Source organism: Ictalurus punctatus, chromosome 10, assembly GCF_001660625.3.
Source record: "Ictalurus punctatus breed USDA103 chromosome 10, Coco_2.0, whole genome shotgun sequence".
NCBI lineage: Eukaryota > Metazoa > Chordata > Actinopteri > Siluriformes > Ictaluridae > Ictalurus > Ictalurus punctatus.
Genome location: NC_030425.2, coordinates 8486203 through 8507992, shown reverse-complemented (window position 1 = coordinate 8507992; position 21790 = coordinate 8486203). Strand labels below are relative to the sequence as shown.

At 38.8% G+C, this 21790-nt stretch overlaps 2 protein-coding genes across 3 annotated transcripts; one reads left to right on the top strand and one right to left on the bottom strand.

Annotated features, from left to right (window-relative positions):
- Positions 1-363: 363 nt before the first annotated feature.
- Positions 364-10522, bottom strand: thop1 (thimet oligopeptidase 1). The gene is made up of 13 exons (XM_017478774.3): positions 10391-10522; positions 8885-9091; positions 7853-8001; positions 7283-7390; positions 7063-7165; positions 6774-6934; positions 4833-4968; positions 3646-4012; positions 2281-2482; positions 1987-2173; positions 1704-1832; positions 1459-1595; positions 364-1360 (listed from the first exon to the last, which is right to left on the bottom strand). Exons 1-13 carry the CDS (start codon positions 10401-10403, stop codon positions 1199-1201), a joined length of 2061 nt encoding a protein of 686 aa, XP_017334263.2. The 5' UTR covers positions 10404-10522; the 3' UTR covers positions 364-1198.
- Positions 10523-13454: 2932 nt separating this feature from the next.
- Positions 13455-21696, top strand: sgta (small glutamine rich tetratricopeptide repeat co-chaperone alpha). 2 transcript variants are annotated; one of them, NM_001329325.1, is given in 12 exon segments: positions 13455-13476; positions 14403-14546; positions 14638-14741; positions 15070-15160; positions 15392-15491; positions 15929-16033; positions 16948-17086; positions 17181-17243; positions 18082-18119; positions 18355-18450; positions 18563-18682; positions 21247-21693. In NM_001329325.1, coding segments are annotated over 10 exon segments (945 nt in total). In that variant the 5' UTR covers positions 13455-13476; positions 14403-14446; the 3' UTR covers positions 18672-18682; positions 21247-21693.
- Positions 21697-21790: the final 94 nt, after the last annotated feature.

Here is a 21790-nt window from a genome sequence, read left to right as displayed (position 1 = left end):
CTTTCAGACATTTCACAGCCTATTTCAGGGCTGTTATTTTCACCCTGTTTGGACCAATTCCAAAATCTAATCAGTTCATCTGCTTGTTACATGTAAATCCTGCAAGTATTCAACCACTCGCTCTTGAAACATCATGCAAATGAGAATCTTAGATGGACGCAAAGGCGGATGGAGTGACAGATGACCCAAAATCATACATAATGCTCCACAGTTTACAGGGAGAGGCATAAAAATCATTTGAAAATGTAATTTTTCTTCACATCACACCTATTGGGTGGTGAAATGTTAAGGTGTAAGCTAGCAAGTGCACTATTTGTACGTTAGAAACTAGCAGATTTAAAGATGGACAAACTCAGACCTGTATCCTCTGCTGAAAACACAACTGTGTGGACACGTTGTGGATTTTATTCATTAAAAGGGCAAATAGAACTAGAAACAGGCATGTCATGCAGGTGCCGTCATGCCAAGATAAAGTATTTCAGGAATACAACACAACGCAGGTTTCCGTTGGGAGTTGGAGAAAAAAGTCTACTGTTGTTCCTGCTCAACAGAGAACTCTCAAGCATGTGGTAAAGCTTCCCTATAATTCAGAAAGGGCAAAGGGAATTACCAGGTAATTATCATTTGCATTCCTACACTGTTGTTGAAAACTCAGGCTTTTGCTCAGTGTTACACATAGTGGCGCAAAAATACCTAATTGTGTTTTATACTTTAAAATTAAAACAACGAACAAAAAAACAACAAGCCATCATTTATAGAATAGTAATGCATTGTGATTTGTTTTATAATTACATCATAGCACTCTGGACCGAAATTGCATTGAATCCCAGTGGGCCTAAATTCCCAGCCCTAGCTAATAACATTCATGAGAACACTGTTGACTGGTGTTCATTTTTTATTATAGAAAGTAAAATTCATTAAACAGATTTGCAGATGTGAGTCTTTCATTATGAAGGAGCGTGTGACCTGAGGTTGTTAGATCTGTTTGGGTAACGGTTTCTTTACTTCTTTTGCACCAGAGTGCAAAATAAAAAAGAATAAACAGGTTTAGATCCAAAAAGCAATAATGGTGCTCAGGATAGCCTGTGATGATTAAATAGAAATTTCAGGATGTTGATTTGTCAGAAATCAGTCTTGAAATGCCTGTGTGTATTAACGTTTACCAGAGCACCGGTAACACTATTGTAATAGTAACTTGTCAACAAGCACAAGGCGTGCCTGACTCCAGCTCCACCGACAATCCTTTACTCAAGAGGAATGCGTCTTGCTTGGGCTCTCTTCCCAAGAACTTCTTCAGCATGTCAGCTGCATCCTCTGACCCTCCAGGCTTCAGAATACAAATCCTATAGTCCAGACCCACCTGAAAGCCATAGCAAATGTGTCATTATTCATACCTCTAGATATTTACTTACTTAAACAAGTCAGTTCAAGGTTGCAAATACAGGACGTTTCACTGACCTTAGGGTTCATGATACCCTCCTGCTTGAAGCGGGCATAGAACATGTCCATGGAGAAGACCTCGCTCCAGAGATAACCATAATACTGAGCATCATATCCACCTGCTAGGTGGCCAAATGTGGCTGGCATGTTTGTACCTGAAGAGAAATAGTTTGTGTCTTAAACTGGTGGCTCATTGTCATCAAATTAAGCTGAAAGACAAAAAAGAACTTTTCTTCACAGAGGCATGTAGTGTTGGGTTTCACCTGGTGTGGCTGGAATTCCCAGGATTTCCTGACACAGCTTGGCATACTCCTCTGCTGGATCCACTCCCGTTTTTGTGTGAAGGGCTTGATCCACTTTAGCGAGCACTATCTGCCTCAGGTTGAACAGACCTGAAGAGATATAGAGAACGTGAGATTGTTTGCCAACAAAACACTGCATACGGATGGGTTGTAAATGTTGCAGTGTCAGTAAATATAAAACTAGCCCAAAAGCATGCACAAGCTCGGTTTAGGTCAGGCTATGCTTAGGAGAGGATGCTATTACCGGCATTAGCGAGCCTGGACTTGATCAGTTTATCCAGAAGTTCCTCTGGGATTGGACTGTCAGTCTTGTAATGCTTGGACATTCGCTGTAACGGCTCCTTTTCCCACACCCAGTTCTCCAGCATCTGAGAAGGAGCCTCCACAAAGTCCCTTTCCACATGAGTTCCGCTGAACATGGCAAACTCTGACTGGAAACGCACACCAGCAGAACTTTCAGGATTTTTTTTTTTCCAGAACGAAATGTTAATGAGCGAATAATAACAACAAAAAGGAGAGATTAAGCTCGAATTAACACCTGTGCACAAAGCTGGTGCATGACGTGGCCAAACTCGTGGAAGTAGGTCTCAACCTCATCGTGCTGCAGCAGGGAGGGAGCATCAGCTGTCGGTTTGCTGAAGTTGGCCACCATGGCTGCCACGGCCATCTGTCTAGTGCCATCAGGCAGCAGACAACCAGGCTGCAAGCCAAAGCAGGCGGCATGACCGTACTTCCCCTCTCTGAGGGAGGAAGGAAGGAACAATTGGCTATTAATTTCAATTAAGCTGCCATGAATCAATTATCACTCTGAATAATAGAATAAACAGTGACGGTAATTAAGTGGTGTTAGAATCAGTGTTATACAGTCGCATGCTGATGTTACAGACTACAATCTTTTAGCCAATAATGACTGTTATAATACAACAAGCACATTAAAAAGGACATTATTCAAAAGCAAAAATTCTGGCATGAAAAGAAGAATTGGCAGATTGCGAAAATCCTTTTATCACTGTGAACTGAATTCTGATAAACAGGTAAAACTTTTAATTTTTATTAGGGCGGCAAAATAGGGGTTTTCTGCCTATACACTGACACGTCAACTTTAAGAAATCTTAAATATGACTTATGAAATATTAATTATTTTGTTTACTTTTCCATATTCCTGCAGAGATCATGCTGGGTAAGGAGCCAGGTGCAGATAAGACGCCTAGAGATGTCTAAAACTTTGCTCGCTAAGTGATTTCCTCACACAGTGAATGCCACACTTTGAACAAGTAGTTGGTTGGCTACGTGCCATAGTGAAACAGGCCAAAAGAAGAAAAAACAAACAAACACCGGTCTAATCAGTTACCGGCTGTCAAGATGTCCACTTGTGCTGCAGTGGAGACTGAATGGGCACGTTTCAGTTTGGGAAAGCATATCGTTTTCAGAACAATATATAGTAAAAAAATAAATGTCAAAATTTCACCAAGTAAAGGTTTTTCCCAGACCACCACACATTTATCATTTAGTCCGTGCATTTATTAGCTATTTGTGAAGTGAAATTTGTGACTGAAGTTTATACATGGTATGTATAAGGCCAAATGCATATACTGTACAACAGGGGTCTTCAATCTTATAAAGGGCCGGCGTGGCTGCAAGCTTTCATTACAGCCAAACTGGAGGCACACTTGATAGCTGATTGGAGACTAAGGTGAACCGATTAAACAAGTGAAAGCAGATATGGCTCCTGCTCGGTTGGAACGAAAGCCTGGAGCCTCCCCGGCCCATTCTAGATAAGTCTGAAGACCCCTGCTATACAATAAAAAAAATAGATAAGATAAACAAGCATGAGAAACATACTGTATATCCATATCCATGCACTTATCTCAGACGTTCCCATAAAGCAATTGTAAAATCATACCTGGGGAAAAGGTCCAGGTAGAACTGGCCCACCACCTGACCAGACGTACGGTCCTTAACGCAGTACAGGGTGACATCATCATGCCACACGGGGGCACCCTCCACCTGCTGGAAGGAGAGGTTCAGCAGATCCTGGTAGATGTCGAGAAGCCCTTGGGTCACCACCTGCATGGGGAAATACTCCTTCAGCTGGTTCTGGTCCACGGCATACTGAGTCTCCTCCACCTGGGTCATGTAGTAGCGCATGTCCCAGGCATGAACCTCATTACTGATGGGCAACTTCCTCTTCTCACACTCCTTCTCCTTCAGCGTTTTGATGACTGCCCGCTCCTCCTCGCCCAGTGGCTTCAGCTTACGGCCCAGCTCCTCTGATGAAAAGAGTTTGGAGAGAGTTGAGTCTTCAAAATTCATTCAAGCATTTAGAATTAGAGGAACACAAACAGGCACATAAATAGATATGAAGTGAATTCCGAATTTATGCGCTTAATCATAAATGTTCTCCATTTAGTGGTAAAACAAGAAAACGTGATTACCAAGATACAAATAGGTATGAACATTCCTCAAATTAAAAACCTTCTTAATTTGCTTAAATCTGAACTAAATCATTACATTTTTTGCCTTAATATTAAAATCACATTAATTAAATAGGTTTTGCAGGGTAAGTTTCTAATTTTAAATCAACATTTTATGTTGTAAATGATACGTTTAGGTACTGTCCATTGGTCGACTGAGTAAATCTTTTAAATATTAAATTGTCAAAAATCTGGATGGTGAATACATTATTGCTATCACAATATGCATCGAAATAGCTGTAATGTGGGAGAGTCAATAAAAAGTTAAATCTAATGCCAGATACTTATAAGCTAAACTGTAAGTTAGTAGAAGGCTAAACAGCTAAAGAATTTTTTTAAAAAAAGGGGTGGACGGACATCCGACATTGTGGTGTATGTAAATGAGGTGCTTTGGCTCGGATGCTATGGTTGAATTCATGTGCATGCTACTTGACTGAAAAGTAGCAAAATGTCTAACTTGTTACTGAAATACTAATAGCTTTGCTACTTTTAGCAATGTTGGCAAGTTAGCTAACTTTATCTAGTTTCACTAATATTGCAGCTGATTAAGTTTAATTAACCGAGGAAGCCCGAAATGCAATCATGGTTTCAAGTATGACGGATTGTGCATCCCTACCGAGAAATGTAGCAACCTTTTTGGAAGATTTGGACATGTTCATTTCCAGCACAAAGTCGGCATGAGTGCTAAAACCCAGCAGAGCGCTTTTCTGAGAGCGTAACTCCACCAGCTCTTTCAGGATGGCAGAGTTCTCCTGTGAACAAACAAAGTGCATATTAAAGACAGATTGTTTGTTGTTGTTTATGTAAAACCATTGGTGATCTGTCTATCAGCATATATCAATTAAAAACACACGAATAAGCTTTAATGTGGAGATCGATTGATAATTGTTTTACAGATATTTTCCACGATATTTAAGCATTTTTCCATAGTTGGATATCGGTTTTGTAATATCGGATACGCAGATAACTGGCGCCATCTTGTGGGTGTTTTGAGAAATTCGTGCATGAACACCATTGCAGCACTGCATCTGGTTATTTATTTATAGATTTGTTAGAATCATTTTTATGTGATTTATTTGTTTTACCAGTTTCTTTACCTCATAGAAGCTTTTATTTAAAATAAAAACACTTTAATAACAGTGCATTTTTTGCACTCTTCAGAGCCCTCTATTTATTGGTGTGTAAATAAGAATGGTTTTTTGTTGTATGCAAGGGGGAAGTGAAACTGACAAAAAATGTTATAAATAAAACAGTTTGTTCAGTTCAGTGGTGTTATCACTGGGTCAAAAAAAGAAGTAAAACAATAAATAAATATCAGTTCTGCATATCGGTTATCGGACACAAACATGCAAATAATTGGTATTGATTATACAAAAAATAAATAAATAAATAAATAAATAAATAGATAAATAAATAAATAAAATTAAAAAACCACACACAATATCGGTCGATCTCTAATGTATTTTAAATCCAAGACAAGACTCGTGTTAAAAGCGTTAACAGAACTCTGGGGTTGTATTCACAGAAAGCCTAAGAGAACCTTCAGTGGTTCTCTTAAGATTTGGTTTTGCCATAAAAACTTATAATGTAGAATTCTTAAAAAAACAGGAAGGTTAAGGTCAGCTCCATTACTCTGGATGATGGCATGTTTCATGAACGTTTTTCCGTTTTGCTGTCAACATTTTGTTTTGTTTTGTCGATGTACACACATACACTGACAATTTTCTTCTTTTGTTTTTTCTCCTTTTCTTTCCTTCTCTTTTTTTCCCTCCCTCTCTTTTAGGAGTTGCTTTAATAATCCATAAAAATGATACATCACTTATAACTTTATATATTGCTAACAAAGTTCTTATTGTCCAAAGAGTGGGGAAGTCCTTACAGGATTGCGCACAGTTTTTTGGTGATTGTTGCAGCCAAAAATGCTTGACTTTGTTGCGGCTTTTTTTTTTTTTTTTTTAACTTGCTAAGCAATTTGAGTCTTCTGTGCTTTTGTTTCGTGCAGAACTACCGGATTTGACAAAATTGCAATTGCGGGAAACTGTTTTGTATGGCTGAACGCATGTTGCGATGACGTCACATGATGTGTCTTGGCTCGAATCTGTGGAAAACCTGCGGTAATTTTGAAAAACTGCAAGCTCCTCCAAATACTTCGGAGTTTCCTTTATTTTGCCTTATTTTCTGGGATCGCAAAAATCACAAAATCCTGGGAGGTAATGGTGGCGTGGGGGCAGAGTAATATATTTTTTAAAAACACTACATGCAATAAAATCATAAATGAAATCCCAATACACAAACAAAAAAGTAAATAAGTATTAATATATCAATTTACACAGCTCTTATGTAGCAGACTATAGCAAAGTGTATCTATGGCTTTGCAAACAACATCCTAAAGAAACGAACTTTTCACGTGACCATTTTGATTTTTGTGTAGCAACACTTTTAATAAGCCATCATTTGTATGTCTTTCCCTTAAATCAGCTGGTTAGGAGTTACTTGTAGCCTTAAGATTCTTTGTGAATACGGCCACTGACGAGCAGTAAAGTAACCGAATTCCCACCTCTTTACACCGAGAATTGAAAGCTTCCTCCAATTTCCTGCGTGTCTCTGGGACGTAGCATTTCTTCATGGTGGGGAAATAGTGAGGGTATTTGAGGGTGAGTTTCAGCTTTCCTGTGTCATCCTTCTCTAAGGAGTTGAGGAAATCTTCAGGAAGGCCACCTATGATAAAAGACAGTACCTGCTATAGTTAAGCATGTTGCAATAGTAGCAGTTTGTTATTAACTGAACTTAAATTTTTTATTTTTTTTTAAATAGTCATTTTCACTGTTATGGAGCTCCACACGCACCCAGCTCCTCCCGGGTGAAACAGAGATTAGTGGTATCCTCGTTCAAATGCTTGCTGAAATCAATAGACAGAGTGCTCAGCTTCTTCTTGATCTTCTTGATCTCCTGTTACAGGAAATACAATCCCTTTAGGCAATACATTTGCTACGCTGGTTTTCTTTTACGACTCGTTTAAGTAGTAAGAAACGCATTTAGAGGATGACTGATGTCGTAATATCAGACCTCTTGTGTCTCCTTAGGAAGATGGAGTCCATTTCTTTTTCCCAGTGTGATTAGTCTCTCCATGTATCTCTTAGCCTCGGGGGTAAGACTTTCATCCTGTAGTTTCTCCTGAGAAAATGGAAGGTGCATGTGAAATGAATTTCCATCGTCATGTTGTTCACAATTAAGGGCAAAAAGTTTGCACACCCCATAGTTTTCAAATAGGGGAGGAATATTGAATTGACCTAATTTTATTAATGGACATAAAATACAAGTCCCACACAGAGACAGAGACAGAGACAGAGACACACACACACACACACGGGGCAGTGATGGCTTGGCGGTTAAGGCTCTAGGTCATGCCTGACCCTGCGCTCTGACCCCAGCTTTGTCTTTGTTTGGCACGACTAAACAAACTTTGGTGCTCGACTGCAGCTTAAGATCAATCAGATCACGTGATTAAAACCATTTCAAATTAACTTGCTTCAACCAAGATATTAGAACCACTGTACTGGATTTTCCCCCGAAGCTAAAAACATCCATGTGAAGTAAAATCCATGGATTACAACACAGGAGACTCAAAGAACCAACCTGAAGAGCAACAATCCTCTGGTACACGTCCTCCCTCATGCTCATCTCTACATCGAACTCCGACAGCTTCTTGTCGGCGTCGGTGCTGGCTGTGCGCACGTCCTTACACGGGGACACGTGCTGAGGGAAATCCAACATGTTCCGCTGGACTGAAAAGAAAAAAAAAGAAAAAAAAAGAACCGGACATGTGGGTCATCCCACACAGTGACGCGTTTAATGTCTCGTCAAAGGATCCAATGTTACATCTTGAAAAAGGAAATCCGAAGCCATTACATCATGGACGTTATGATTTACTGGTACCGATAAAGTCTCTCACACACACAAAAAAACCCAACACTATTTGATTTGGTGTGTCTTATTTGCTGACCTATGGCACACCTAAAAAAAAATAAATAGCCACAAATGAGATAAGACAGTATTTCTTTATTGCTTGGAAAAACCTACTGAAGGCTGAGGGCTTAAGGCTAAACCTTCCTAACAAGTTTATTTATAACAACACTTTCCTCTAGTTTATCACTTGTACTGCTACAATGGAGACAAGTATTTAATTAGAAATTTGGCATTATTAGAAAATACTGTGATTTAGTTTGAAATGCAACGATTTACACCATGCTGCGCCTCTGCATTGCTGTGTGCGCCGGTTAGCCAGTCTTTATGTAAAAAGTGCTGAATGGTGTTTACCGCTGCATACAGCTCTCCTGCCGAATCAGCTTTTTTTCTTTTTCCATTTACAATGGTGACTGAGAAACCTGATATGTAACTTTGTTTTAAATCAAGCTTGTCGTGTGAACTGATTTCCTTTCAAACTGGAGTTTCAATCTCGAATGTGGTTCATGTTCACAGAATGTCGAATGCTTAATTAAGAACCGAATCGTGAGCAGGTTTAGTTATGGTAAGTGTGTGGTGGAGGCACTGTAACGTACGTTCGTTTGCACGTCTTTAATGTCGGCTAACACGAGTGTAATGGTGTACAGAAGCAGGTGTTAAATACATCAAGGACAATAGGAAAGGCAATAAACCCTCAATGATTACCCGTGTACTCCACCTCTACATCAGCAAGGGCCTTCAGAGTGTTCTCATAACTGACACTGGCGAGGTCCAAAGCCCCGACGTCGTCGTACACTTTCTTGGTCTTTGCAATGATCTCATCTGTGAGCTGGTGAATCTGAGCTGGTTTAAGATCCCAGCGCAGACGGTTTTCCGCACAGACTCGGTCGCCGTCACCAAATACCACTTCACCTGAATCACAAAATTGTTTATATTTATTTATTTCAATTTAACCAGCAGTAAGAAGTAAAAAAAAAAAACATGAAATTAAAAACATCTGTCATAAAAATTAATCTGTAAACAGAACGGTCAACTTCACAACAATCAATTCATTAAAAAATTAACTGAGTAGATTAATAATGCTGGGAAATTCTTGGTTTTAATGCTGACTGCTCGTGCACTTTTGTTTTTAGAAGCTAACGGTATAACCTTAGTGATAGCCCTTTAGTTTGAATTTTTTTTCAGCTATTAAATGTCATTGTAATAACAAAAGAATAACACATATATATATATATATATATATATATATATATATATATATATATATATATATATATATATATATATATATATTTATTTATTTATTTTTTAACTGTGTTTGAAGATCTAAAACCACTTATCTACACGAGATACCCACAGAAACAAACACTTTCACAGCACATTACATATTAAAAGTAATAAACCGTATGGTCAAATATTGCTAAAATATAATGAGTATAATACTGAATTCAGCCTGAAAATCTCAAGGCCAAAGATTGCACAACTATATTATTTTAATAAATTTAATTCAGCACAGATTTTTAAGCTATTCAAATATTAAGCTCATTATTTCAGTGTGTAACATACATTTTGGTTTTCAGAGAGCCATGGAGCTTTTCCATGGAGTCTACATTTATTTACCTTATCTACAGCTGCCATGATTTAACCGACCTTCTCATTACTGAGGTTTTCACCTTTGTATTCAATTCAAGACGTTAAAAAAATAGTAATAAATAGCAATAATAAATATAATAACTTTATTAATGAAGGTTTGTGATATCCATTAGTGTAACAAAATTAAGAATAAAAAGCACAGAGCCCACTCTGAGAGACGTGTGTCATGCCGCTCTGCTAACATATCAACCAGCAGAAAGAAATAACGAAGACTGGCTATGAAATGTGTTTACTGGATACTGACATGTTACCAAATATTTTGCCAGATATTGTAAAGTGAGAGTTTCTCACAAACTACTGGTAGTGTGGTTAAACCGGACTAATAAAGCCCCGTTATCGGTTTCCACAGCACCAGTATTGTACTGCTCTGTTGCTAAGCTAACTAGCAGCTGGCTAACACAGTAGCAGGTGATAGATATGACTGCACGGACACGCCGGCTGCTCCACTGAACTCTTCTGCAGCTGCTATCGTGGTGATTCACACATCACCGACCAACGTGAACTATTTCTATAATTCTCAATCAGGCATACAAATGAAACACCACCTGGATTACTCACCTGTGGGTGCCATTATTCACACGGTTTGCAAGCTAAACGACCCTGAGATGCTACACTGTCAACGTGCTCAAGTTCGATACAGAGGCAAACCACGCCCACTCTCTAATCCAGCCCTCTGATTGGACCAAGTCCACGTCAATCACACAGTGCACTGGGTGTCCTGAGGAAGCAATTATTTCATATTCTACGTAGTGTGCTCATATAGGAAATGAAGAAATGCCGTTTACAAGGCTTATAATAAGAGTAGAAGCAAATATTGTAAATGCAACACAGATGTCAATTTATAGGCTATCAGTGTGTGTGATATATATTTGCATTGTTAATGTTGGCCTACTGTTTATTTGTCAGTATGTACTCCACTCCCTCTGAAAATACTGGAACAGCACGGACAGTTCTGTTTTTTCGCTCAACACTTAAGACATTTAGGTTTGAGATCAAAAGATGAATATAAGACGATAGATCTGAAATTCAGCTTTCATTTCCTCATATTTATATCTAGATCTGTTAACTAACTTACAACATGGCACCTTTGGTGCCAATCCAGACGATTTTTTAGGTGAGCAAAAGTAAGTAAACTAATGTAAATAACTTTAACATCTGGCTACATATCCCTTAGTTGCATCAAGCTGGTGACCCATTGACATCACCAAACTTCTGCATTCTTCTTTTGTGTTGTTTTTCCAGGCATGTACTGCAGCTTCTTTCAGCTGTTGTATGTTTCAGGAGGTTTCTCCCTTCAGGAAGTGAAATGCTGCTCATTTGGGTTAAGATCTGGTGATTGACTTGGCAAGTCTAAAACTTTCCCCCCGATGAAGTCCATTGTTGGGTTGGCTGTGCTTTTTGGGTCATTGTGTTGCTGCATGATGATGGTTCTTCCAATTATATTAGGTGCATTATGTTTTGGATCATGAGCAGATCCTTTCTTTCTCCACATTTTGGCCTTTCCATCATTTTGGTAGAGGTTAATCTTTTGTGGCTCATCTCTGTATTTCTTTGCGAATTCCAATCTGGCTTTCTGATTCTTACTGCTGATGAGTGGTTTGCATCTTGTGGTATGGCCTCTATTTTTTTTTCTTCGAATGGTGGATTGTGATACGTTCACCCCTGCCCTGTGGAGGTTGTTGGTGATGTCACTAATTGTCGGTTAGTGACACTAAATGTTTCTGTCATCAACTGCTGTTGTTAGTACACCAGTGGTTTCTTTCTTTTTCAGGACATTCCAAATTGTTGTGCTGGCTATGTTCAATGCTTATGCAAAGGCTCTGATTGATTTTCCCTCTTTTCTCAGCTTCAAAATGGCTTGCTTTTCTCCCATAGACAGCTCTCTGGTGTTCATGTTGGTTTATACTTTTTATTATTATTATTATTATTATCATTATTTATTTATTTATTTATTTTTTACAACAAATGCAGTCTTCACAGGCAAAAGTCTGGCTCAAATCAAGTGTAGATATTCAGAGCTATTAATTATTTAAACAGTCAATGTAACAGGGCACACCTGGGTAGCAAGAAACACTTATCAGTATATTGTTCCAATATTTTTGATCACTGGAATGTATAGCAAAAACAGTAGAATTGGGCTTGTGCCAATACTCCTGATGGGGACTGTATGCTGCTTCCCTTATAGATAACTTGAACTTCATGTGAGGAAAAACAATCAGAAACATTTTAGGAGAAGGGGGGTGTTACAATAAACTTGTTGCGTAAGTGTGCACACCCTTTTATAATAGGAGGTGTGGCTGTGTTCAGTATGAACCAATCACATTCAAATTCAATCTCATGTTCAAAAGTAATTATCATACAGCTGTAATCATTTTTTTCCCTGATTAACCCCAAATAAAGGGTTACAACACCTGTACCGGGTTTCACTGTTGAAAGGAATCGATCAGGAGAGGGGTACAAAAATTTCCAAAACATTAGATCCACCTGGAACCCTGTAAAGGCCATTATCAACAAGTGGAGAAAATGGGGAGGCTGCCAAGAGACCTACAGCAACATTAAAGGAGCTACAGGAATATCTGACAAGTACTGATCACTCTCTCGTATTCTTCACATGTCTGGGCTATGGGGTAGGATGACTAGCGAGAAGCCCTTTCTCACACAAAAAAAACATCCAAGCCCAAATAAATCACCCCAAATCATGTGGAAAAATGTGTTATGGTCTGATGAGACGAATTACAAAAGATATAATAATTCCAGCAATCCAACCCAGGGTGGAGACGTGACCTCCAGCGCCCCCTCGTGAGCCCTCATGGTATTGCATTGACGTGTCATTTATAAAGAATAAAACTTCAGGCCTCTTCACCCAACATCAGAGCCTGACTTCACTAATACTCTTGTGGCTGAGTGATCACAAATCCATACACTCCGGCCATTTTCTAAAATCTAGGGGAAAGCCTTCCCAGAAGACTGGAGGTTATTTTAGCAGTATACGGGTGTGATGATCATGATACATTCTTGTATTCATATAGAGACAGGATTTTGACGAAAAACATTTAAAAGTCCCTGTGAAGTGCATTGAAATGCGTAGCATTTATTCGATGTGTCGACGTAATTTCGACTGAAACAGGAAGTCAGGGTGGGACACAGAGTGGCTCCTCCTCCTTTTAAAATGGCCAATAGCGTTTAGCTTACTCGCAGACAGGCCTGGGCCATACTTGACAGTTAGTACCATGAACTTTTTTAATGTTAGGGGCGGGACACTTCAGATTCTAGAGAGCATTAGATTATGATTAGACAGAAAATCTGACGATAAACTGAAGATCAGAATGACGTCATCAGAGTTTTGCGAATTTTCACATTGTTTTTAGGAGCACACTAGCTTATACATATACATATTCGTACGAAAAGCAAACAAAACGTCCATTTTTGGTTTCATGGGGACTTGAAGCAATAATTGCTGCTGTTTTCAGGAAACATCTTGGTGAACACTCCGTAGCAGGAGGTGGCAGTAATACACCAGTCTGTTGTTAGCCAAGCGTGATGACGTTTCGCTGGAGAGGGGGCGGGGCTACGTGCGGCCGGGCCAGCTCGAGCTCGCGCAGCACAGCGAACCAGCGGAGAGGAGCGCGTGAAGTGGGACGTTAGTAAGTAGTGTGATCTAAGCGTTAGAAAACTCTGTTAGCCGTTGGAACGTGTAATTTAGTTGTAAAACCGTAAAACAAAATATTGTATGTTATATTTAAACTTTCTTTTTACGTCTTGAGTTTTTTTTCCCTAGAAGTGTTAATAGTCTTTGTTTTATTCGCGGCTAACAACGGAACGTCACGATATAAAGGTCGCTAGCCGGTTAGCAAACAATGCTAGGCGCCTGACAAGGAGGTGCTGCTGTGGCAGGTTTGCTAGATTCATAACGCTGGCAGCATTTATCTGAACGTCAAGATATAAAGCGCAGTATCGTCCGATTTGTAGCTTTTATCTGTTGCAGAGACCTAGCCACACAGTCACACAGTATTAAAACTAGGCGTGTTTACTAGAATGTTCTAAGACCTCTTCACTCGAGGTGTCCGCTCACAGCAGCAGCAGCATAATCCACTTACTCACACCCAAACAGTGCAAATGTATTAAACGTAATCAGGCCTTTTCTTGTCATTTGTTAATTAGTTAGCTAGCCGGCCATAGATTAGCTAGGTGGTAGCTGTGTTTTCACACTTTGACATGAGGACATGGTAATGTAGCTCACAGGTACCTGACAAAGTTAAAGTCTGTAGCAGCGTGGAGTATAGACTATTATTATTTTTAAAAATCTGTACAAAACACCCTTTTCAGCTCCGTAAGGCTTTGATCAAAGATTATCTTTGATTAAAGCCGCAGGGAGTGATAAGTGCTGATCAAACATGCTTGTTGATGACCATGATTCGACTCATCACATCTCCAGGAACAGTGTGGTCACTACTGCGCTCCGGATTATAATTCACTGTACTGCCTTGTGTGTCTCAGGACAACACAGCTTTGATGGTTTTAATTCAAGCTTGTTCTAATGAGTGTCATCTGTGCTTCATTTGTCTTTCAGTTATCCCAATAAATACCTGGAGAGGTCCAAACCTCTAACCAACAATGACAGATACAAAGCGTCTTGCTTACTCCATTATCCAGTTCCTCCATGACCAGTTAACGTCTGGAGGCTTGTCATCAGATGCTCAAGAAAGTTTAGAAGGTACATACTGAAAGAGGCGCAAGTTTCTTTTCTTTTTTTTAGATTCGGGTTATAATGCTGATGTGTAATTGCTCTTGAAACCGCTTTCCAGTTGCTGTCCAATGTCTGGAGACGGCGTTTGGTGTCTCAACCGAAGACCACAGTTTAGCAGTTTCTCAGACCTTGCCTGAATTATTTGCAGCGGCAACTGTCAAGGTAATATACATGATATGGCTAAAAGTCTGTGGACACATGACCAGGATCACACCTGCATGCTAATGCAACCACTTGTGGTTGAATGGACAAATCCACACAGTGCCAAAATCTAGTGGAAAGCCTTCCCAGATGAGTGGGGGTTATTATAACGGCAAAGTGGGGACTAAATCTGGAACGGGATGTTCTACGAGCCCATACGGGTGTGATGAGAAGGTGTCAACAAACCTTTGGCCGTATAGTGTACACCGAGCCGTTTTGCAATGTGGTTTTTGAAATCCAGTTTTGTTAAAGTGAATCGATAGCTTGAGTTTTGTATGTGATTTTGCAGGTAGCAGATACGCCTCAGGTTAAAGTCACTTCAGCCTATAGTCCCCCTACGGAGGATCAGCTAGCAGAGGCAGAACAACTTAAAAGCGATGGTACGGACACAACATCTATTGTTACGTTTGAATTTTGTTTTTTTTATTGTTTTTTTTGTTTTTTTTTTACTGTGCACTGAACTGAGTTTTGCATTAAAGCAATACAGAATAGTTAAGAAAAAATATTACTTATAAACATGTGCTTTGTTAAAAGCAATTATCAAATACCAGTAAAGAACTTTAGTGCAATTCTGGTTATGAATAATAATGGAAAAAATTTATTTTATACAGGTAATGACCAAATGAAGGTGGAAAACTTCAGCGCAGCGGTGGAATTCTACTCAAAAGCCATTCAGATTAATCCACAGAATGCAGTTTACTATTGCAACAGGTAAAGCCTCATGCTTCGTCAAACCAATATCGACACGAATTGAATTATGTTCAGGATATGAACAGATGCCGTTTATTATTCCATAAAGAATTTCACAGGTTTTTTTTTGTGATTATTGCGACCAAAAATGTTTGAGTTTGCTGAGGCTTTTTAAACAATTATTTTTAAAAAATTGTTATGCAACTTGCTGAGTTTTTTGTGCTTTTTTGGGGGGAAAACTACTTGAATTGGCAGAAAAATTTTGCACAGACTTTCACAGTGATGTTTGTTGGTAAATGAGACCTTTCAGAAAATCTTCAGTAATCTTCTTCGGTAAAAATTGCAGGCCCTACTGAATATTGTGGATTTGGCTAGATTTTGTATTCATTTGTGTGTTCTGAAATTGCAAAATCCTTGAGGGACTGTTCTATAAACTGTGCTTGTTTCGACGTCCGTAGAGCCGCTGCATACAGCAAACTCGGTAACTACGCTGGAGCGGTTCGAGATTGTGAGTGTGCAATCGGAATTGATCCAAACTACAGTAAAGCATATGGACGAATGGGGTAAGACAACAAGTCACTGGAAGTGACTAAACATGATTAACTATATGTTATTGCACACACCTTTTTATTTTGAGTAATTTTTGCAATATTTGCCTTTTGTAGTACTCTAAGGGATATGCAAATCACGCCTCTAGTAAACTACACTACACTTTTGTAATTGTGTATTAAATCAATTTAGATAAGGTTGTTATGGTTTTACGGTTACTCACGGACATATCATCTGTGGCAATTCTAGCGATTAACATATACACAGTAATATTTTCCAAGTAATTTCTTTAAAAAATAAAGTTTATGTCCCACAGATGTCTCTGGAAAAAGAAAGGAAAAAAAACGCAGAAAATTTAAACCTGCTGACAGTTCTGTATCGCAACCTTGCTTCATTTTTATGATGGAAAAAGGGAATTAATTGATAAGTGACCAAAATGTGAAAGTTTTTTTTATTCTTTTAGTAAATTTGAGTAAATATTTTTTCATTGTAAAAATTCCTGCCAGATTTACAAATGTTTCGTTAGCGCCAATTTTCTTCGTACTCACGTGCATATGTTGATAAATGCCAATCAACTATAAATTACTAAATTTACATTTAACAACACCCACAAAGTTTGCAGAAAGTGTGTAAGCATCAATGTGAAGAGTAACTAGCAAAAGATTGCCTCCTGCATGTGGAGTGTGCCCATCGTGTTCAAAGAGCTGTTTTCCAAACACCCCTTGTTTAGGGGAGTGCCAGTGTAATAATGTTAAATTCCTTTGCGTACATAGATAAATTCTCTTTAATCTTCAGTCACCTGCACCCATGCATTTATATAGTTTATTAATTGTATGATGTAGTTCATTCCTCGGTCATCTGAATTGAAGATTTGCTTGATGTGATCTTGACTAAGAGAAGATCCGTTACATTTTCTTCTTGTAAACAGGCTGGCGCTTTCAAGTTTGAATAAACACACCGAGGCTGTGGGCTACTACAAGAAAGCCCTGGAACTGGACCCTGAGAACGAAACGTACAAATCAAATTTGAAACTCGCCGAGCAAAAAATGAAAGAAACTCCGAGCCCAGTGAGTTCTCATAACTGCAGATTGCAGTCAATTACTAGGAACTGATTGCAAAAGGACTGTTAAATTCACTGTCTTGAACATTTCTATCTTGCAGACAGGCGGGATGGGAGGTGTTGACCTTGCTGGTTTGCTCAGTAATCCAGGCTTCATGAGCATGGTGGGTGTTTTTCCTCAGTGAGAACTACACTATATGGTCATAGGTTTGTGGACACCGGACCAATCACCCATAATGTGCTTTAAAGATCTCGTTCCAGATTTAGTCCTTGCTTTGCTGTTGTAATAACCTCCAATCTTTTAGGAAGGCTTTCCAGATTTTTCGTGAGCATGACTGTGGGGATTTGGCCATGGGGTGCAATCGGTGTTCCAGTTCATCCAAAAAGGTGTTCAGTGGGGTTGAGGTCAGGGCTCTTGTGTTCTTCCATGTCTTCATGGAGCTCGCTTTGTGCACAAGGGAAAGAAAAAAAAAACAACATCCTGTACAATTTTGTGCTTCAAACTTTGTGGCAACTGTTTGGGGAAGAACCACACATGGGTGTGACGGTTAGGTGTCCACCAGAACATGCGAGTGGAGTAGCCTTTCTTAAGATCTTAAGACTCCGCTTGCTCAGACCTCTCATCGCCGCTCGCTCAACCCAGAATGCACTTTGTGCAATTGTATAATTAAATAAATGAATAAAAGGCACAGCCTGTAACAGAATGTCACCCTCAAATATCATAATGATTGTCTCTGTTACTGTAATTGAGGCGTTTATTCCAGCAACGTATTACAAACAGAAACGAGTATACTACAGAGAAACGTCAAGTCGGATCGGGATTTGAGCGAACTTGAGTATGTGAGTGGACCTCCTTGCTCGGGCCGTGAGCCGAATATTGCGCCGAGTGTCACACCGCTCCGCTTCCCTCACCTGCTCTGATGTCTACAAACTTTTGGCCATATAGTGTATATCTAGGGGGCAGATTGATAAAAATGCTGATGTGGTTCTTTCTTTTTTCAGGCTTCCAATCTGATGAATAACCCACAAGTACAACAACTGTGAGTATAATTTTAATTCAGTTAATTTATCTTTAAGCAGACCACTGACTAACACGCACGGTGCCCGGGCCACCGACCGACACACGCACATAATCATCAGTATAGTAGCACAGATATGCTTAAGGAATTTACGTGAAGTTGTGCTGGAATAGATTACAACATTTCAAGTACAATTGGTGTTATTATTATACGCTTACATGTGAATGTGGTTTTGATTTCTGTAACGTTCTTGCAGGGTGTCAGGAATGATGTCTGGAGCTCATGGGCCTACAGGTGGCACTGCAGCCCCAACAGCAGGACCTCCAAACGACATATCAGGCCTTATTCAAGCGTAAAGTTTACTTTTCTACTTTTAGTCTTTTCTAAGCTAACACACTACATTCCTCATGTATGGTTAGATGGGGTTTTTATATTTAGTGAAACGGTTGTTTTTATTTGTACAGTGGTCAGCAGTTTGCACAGCAAATGCAGCAGCAGAATCCTGAGCTCATCGAACAGTTAAGGAGTCAAATCCGGAGCAGGCCCCCTAGTGCAAGTAACGAAGAACAATGACACTTGAAGCGGTAAGACTGATTTCTGATTAAGTGGGTTTTTCCGTAGGATTAGTGCATATAGTCAGATACAGAATGATTGGCATCCTTGGCAAAAATTATTATTAATTATTAAAAAGGGTTAATAGCTGGCTTGCCCACTGAAAGTATGTTATAGAGGTAAATTTATTTGAATAAAATAAAAAACCTTATAAAAAATTTTTTCACAATTATTGGCACCCTCGGCTGTGTTTAGTAGTTTGTGCAACCTCACTTTGGCAACATAAAAGCACTGAGTCTCTTATAGTGCATAATGTGAATTGTGAAAAAAACCTCCTCAATACAGAATCTCTCTACATCCTCTAGGGTCTCTAGGGTGGACTCTTGTGTACGCTACTCTTCAGCTCATACTACAGGTTTTCATTTGAGTTTAGGCCAGGGGACTGGGAAGGTTTGATTCAGTCGTGACACCATTTTTGTGTGGGTTTGGATCATTGTCCTGCTGGAAGATCCAACCAAACCACACTAAGTTGTCGCTTCTTGGCAAAGGCAGCCAGATTTTCTATTAAAACCTCCTGGTACTTCAAGGAGTCCATGGCGCTATGTATCTTAACGAGGTTTGCAGGGAATTTGTAGGGGAAACAGCCCCACATCACAGATCTTCCATGAGACATAACAGTTGGTGTTTGTTGGCAAAATGCAGTTTTTGTCTCACCTGATCATAGAACCTGGTTCCAGTCAAAGTTTTAGTAGTGTCTGGTGAACTCCAAGCGTAAGCGTTTGTGTTTAGAGAAGAAAAAGCTTGGGGGTTTTTTTCCTTCCCCTGGCATACCTTCCAAGTTGTAGTTACATTTAAATAAACATGTTACTATCCTCGGGTCTGGAAAGGAATCTCAGTTCTTTTTATACGCTGCTCTAAGAAAATTAATTGTATAAATTATATAAGCTTAAATCCGTTTTTCATGTTTGGTTATATTTTCTGGTCAGGTCGATTCTACATGTAGCATTTGCATTAGACATTTTGTGGCAAGATGCAAATCACTGAAATTTCACAAACAGTGGTTGTCAGATTTTTTCAGTAGTCTTTTAAAGGTCTGTGCTTAGGAACATTTGGCAGATTAGACAAAGATTAACCTGTATTAGAGTAATGGAATGAGGAAACTATGCAAATGAAAAGGGAACTGCCCTTGAGCCTAAACATAACACCTCCATCAGTGAAACAAGTCGAGCATGTACACTACCTGTCAAAACACTCATTCTTTATTTTTATTTTCCACATTTTAGAATAATAAGTCATCAAAACTCTATTAACACAAATGGAACTATGGGAATTATGTTGTGATAAAAAAATCAAAAATAAATCTAAATAATTTAATATTTTAGTATCTTCAAAGTAGATTCCCTTTTTGCCTAGAATTTCCAGAAATGTATTCTTGGCATTTTCTCAGTCAATTTCTTAAGGAATTCCCCTGAGATGCTTATTAAACAGTATTAACGGACTTCCCACCTACGCTGAACTCTTATGGCTGCTTTTCGGAATATTTAGGTCTGAGTCATCCATTTAAAAACAAAATGAAATAAAATACATTTAAAAAAATAAATAAAATGTAAGTTTTCTAATGAAAGAAATGAATATGTCGGCACAATTATATTTTTGTCTACAACACCGATTTCAAACATTTAATCATATACCTTCAGATCAAAAGGTTTTTAAGATCATGACAAACATTTCAGTCAAGTGTCTCTAAACTTTTGACCGGTAGTGTACGTGACTGCAGATGACGCGAGTAAACTGAACTCTGAAGTGTGTCCTCACTGCTGAATGTGGATAGCACAGCACCTTGCAGCAGCACAAATACGTAGAGCCAAAACCTGAACTGACCATGACCATACATTCTACTTACTAAGGACCATTAGGGAAGGTATTCGGGCTCTGTTTATGATTTGCAGGCCTTAGGCAAAGGATTTGAAACTAAGTAAGTGAAAATGTGTAAAAGACTGCGTTTTCTCCATAGTTTACACAGCATTGATTTAAACAAGCTTACATTCCGCAGTTAAACTTGTGCAGTAGTACAGAGCTCATATCAGTTTTGCAAATAACATTTATTAATAAAAAGTCAAGTGTATATACTTACATTCTGGACTATTTATTTTATTCATGCGTGCATCAAAGTTGGTAACATGGTTCTAGGAAGCTAGGAGTAAATGTATGATGAGATTTTGGAGATAAATGATGCTGATGGAAGATAATCAACATTAAAGAACAAACTTTTTTTCTGAGGAGATTTTTGTTCAATGTATTCATCACAGACTAAAGGCTGAAAAACATCATATTAATCACGAAGCCTTCTGTTTTGATGGAAGAAAGTGACGTTCATTTTTATGACGAATTTCATCTCCTATTTTCTTTTAGAGGAACTCACAAATGTAATTGATTTAAATAATTACTGAAATACGTTGTGTTAAGCAAGCCTACAGTACATGTATGTTTGTTACATGATACAATGTTTAATTATTCAGTTTTAAATGCATATTATTTGGTGCAAACTCGCCCTCCATAAACATCTCTTTGCTTCTTTTCTTTTCTCTCTCAACAGGTAAAGAATTATCGTGAGGGACTTGGAGAAGACTGGCTCACTTTTTTCTTTTTATCTTGTTTATAAGATCTGTTTAAGATATATTTACAACTCCGGGGACTAAACCAATTTGACATCACCAGGAACGCATGCGTGTCCAGCCGTCCCCCTCCCTGCATTGCCTGTCTTTGAAGAAAACCAATGTAGCCAAAATTTTTAGGTCATATCTGGCCACATAGATGCTAAAAATCTTTATGGATGTAAAGAAGCATCACCCTTTTGTTTATCATCATTTCTGTGTAACTAATGCATAATGCTATGGATTGTCATAAAAGTGTCACTGCTTCATGGACTGGATCAACACAAAGTGATTTCCATTCTGCAGTAACAATCTGTCATTCTGTGAGCGGAAGAGTTTGTAAAAGATATGTACACTGTTTATGGAAATTAAACCTCAGATTTCAAGTAGGATATGGTTGTTGTGATTCACAGGAGTGAAAGGTCATGCTGTGATCAGCTTTTATTGATGGTGATAATGATAGTCTTTATTGGGCATGTGAATTTT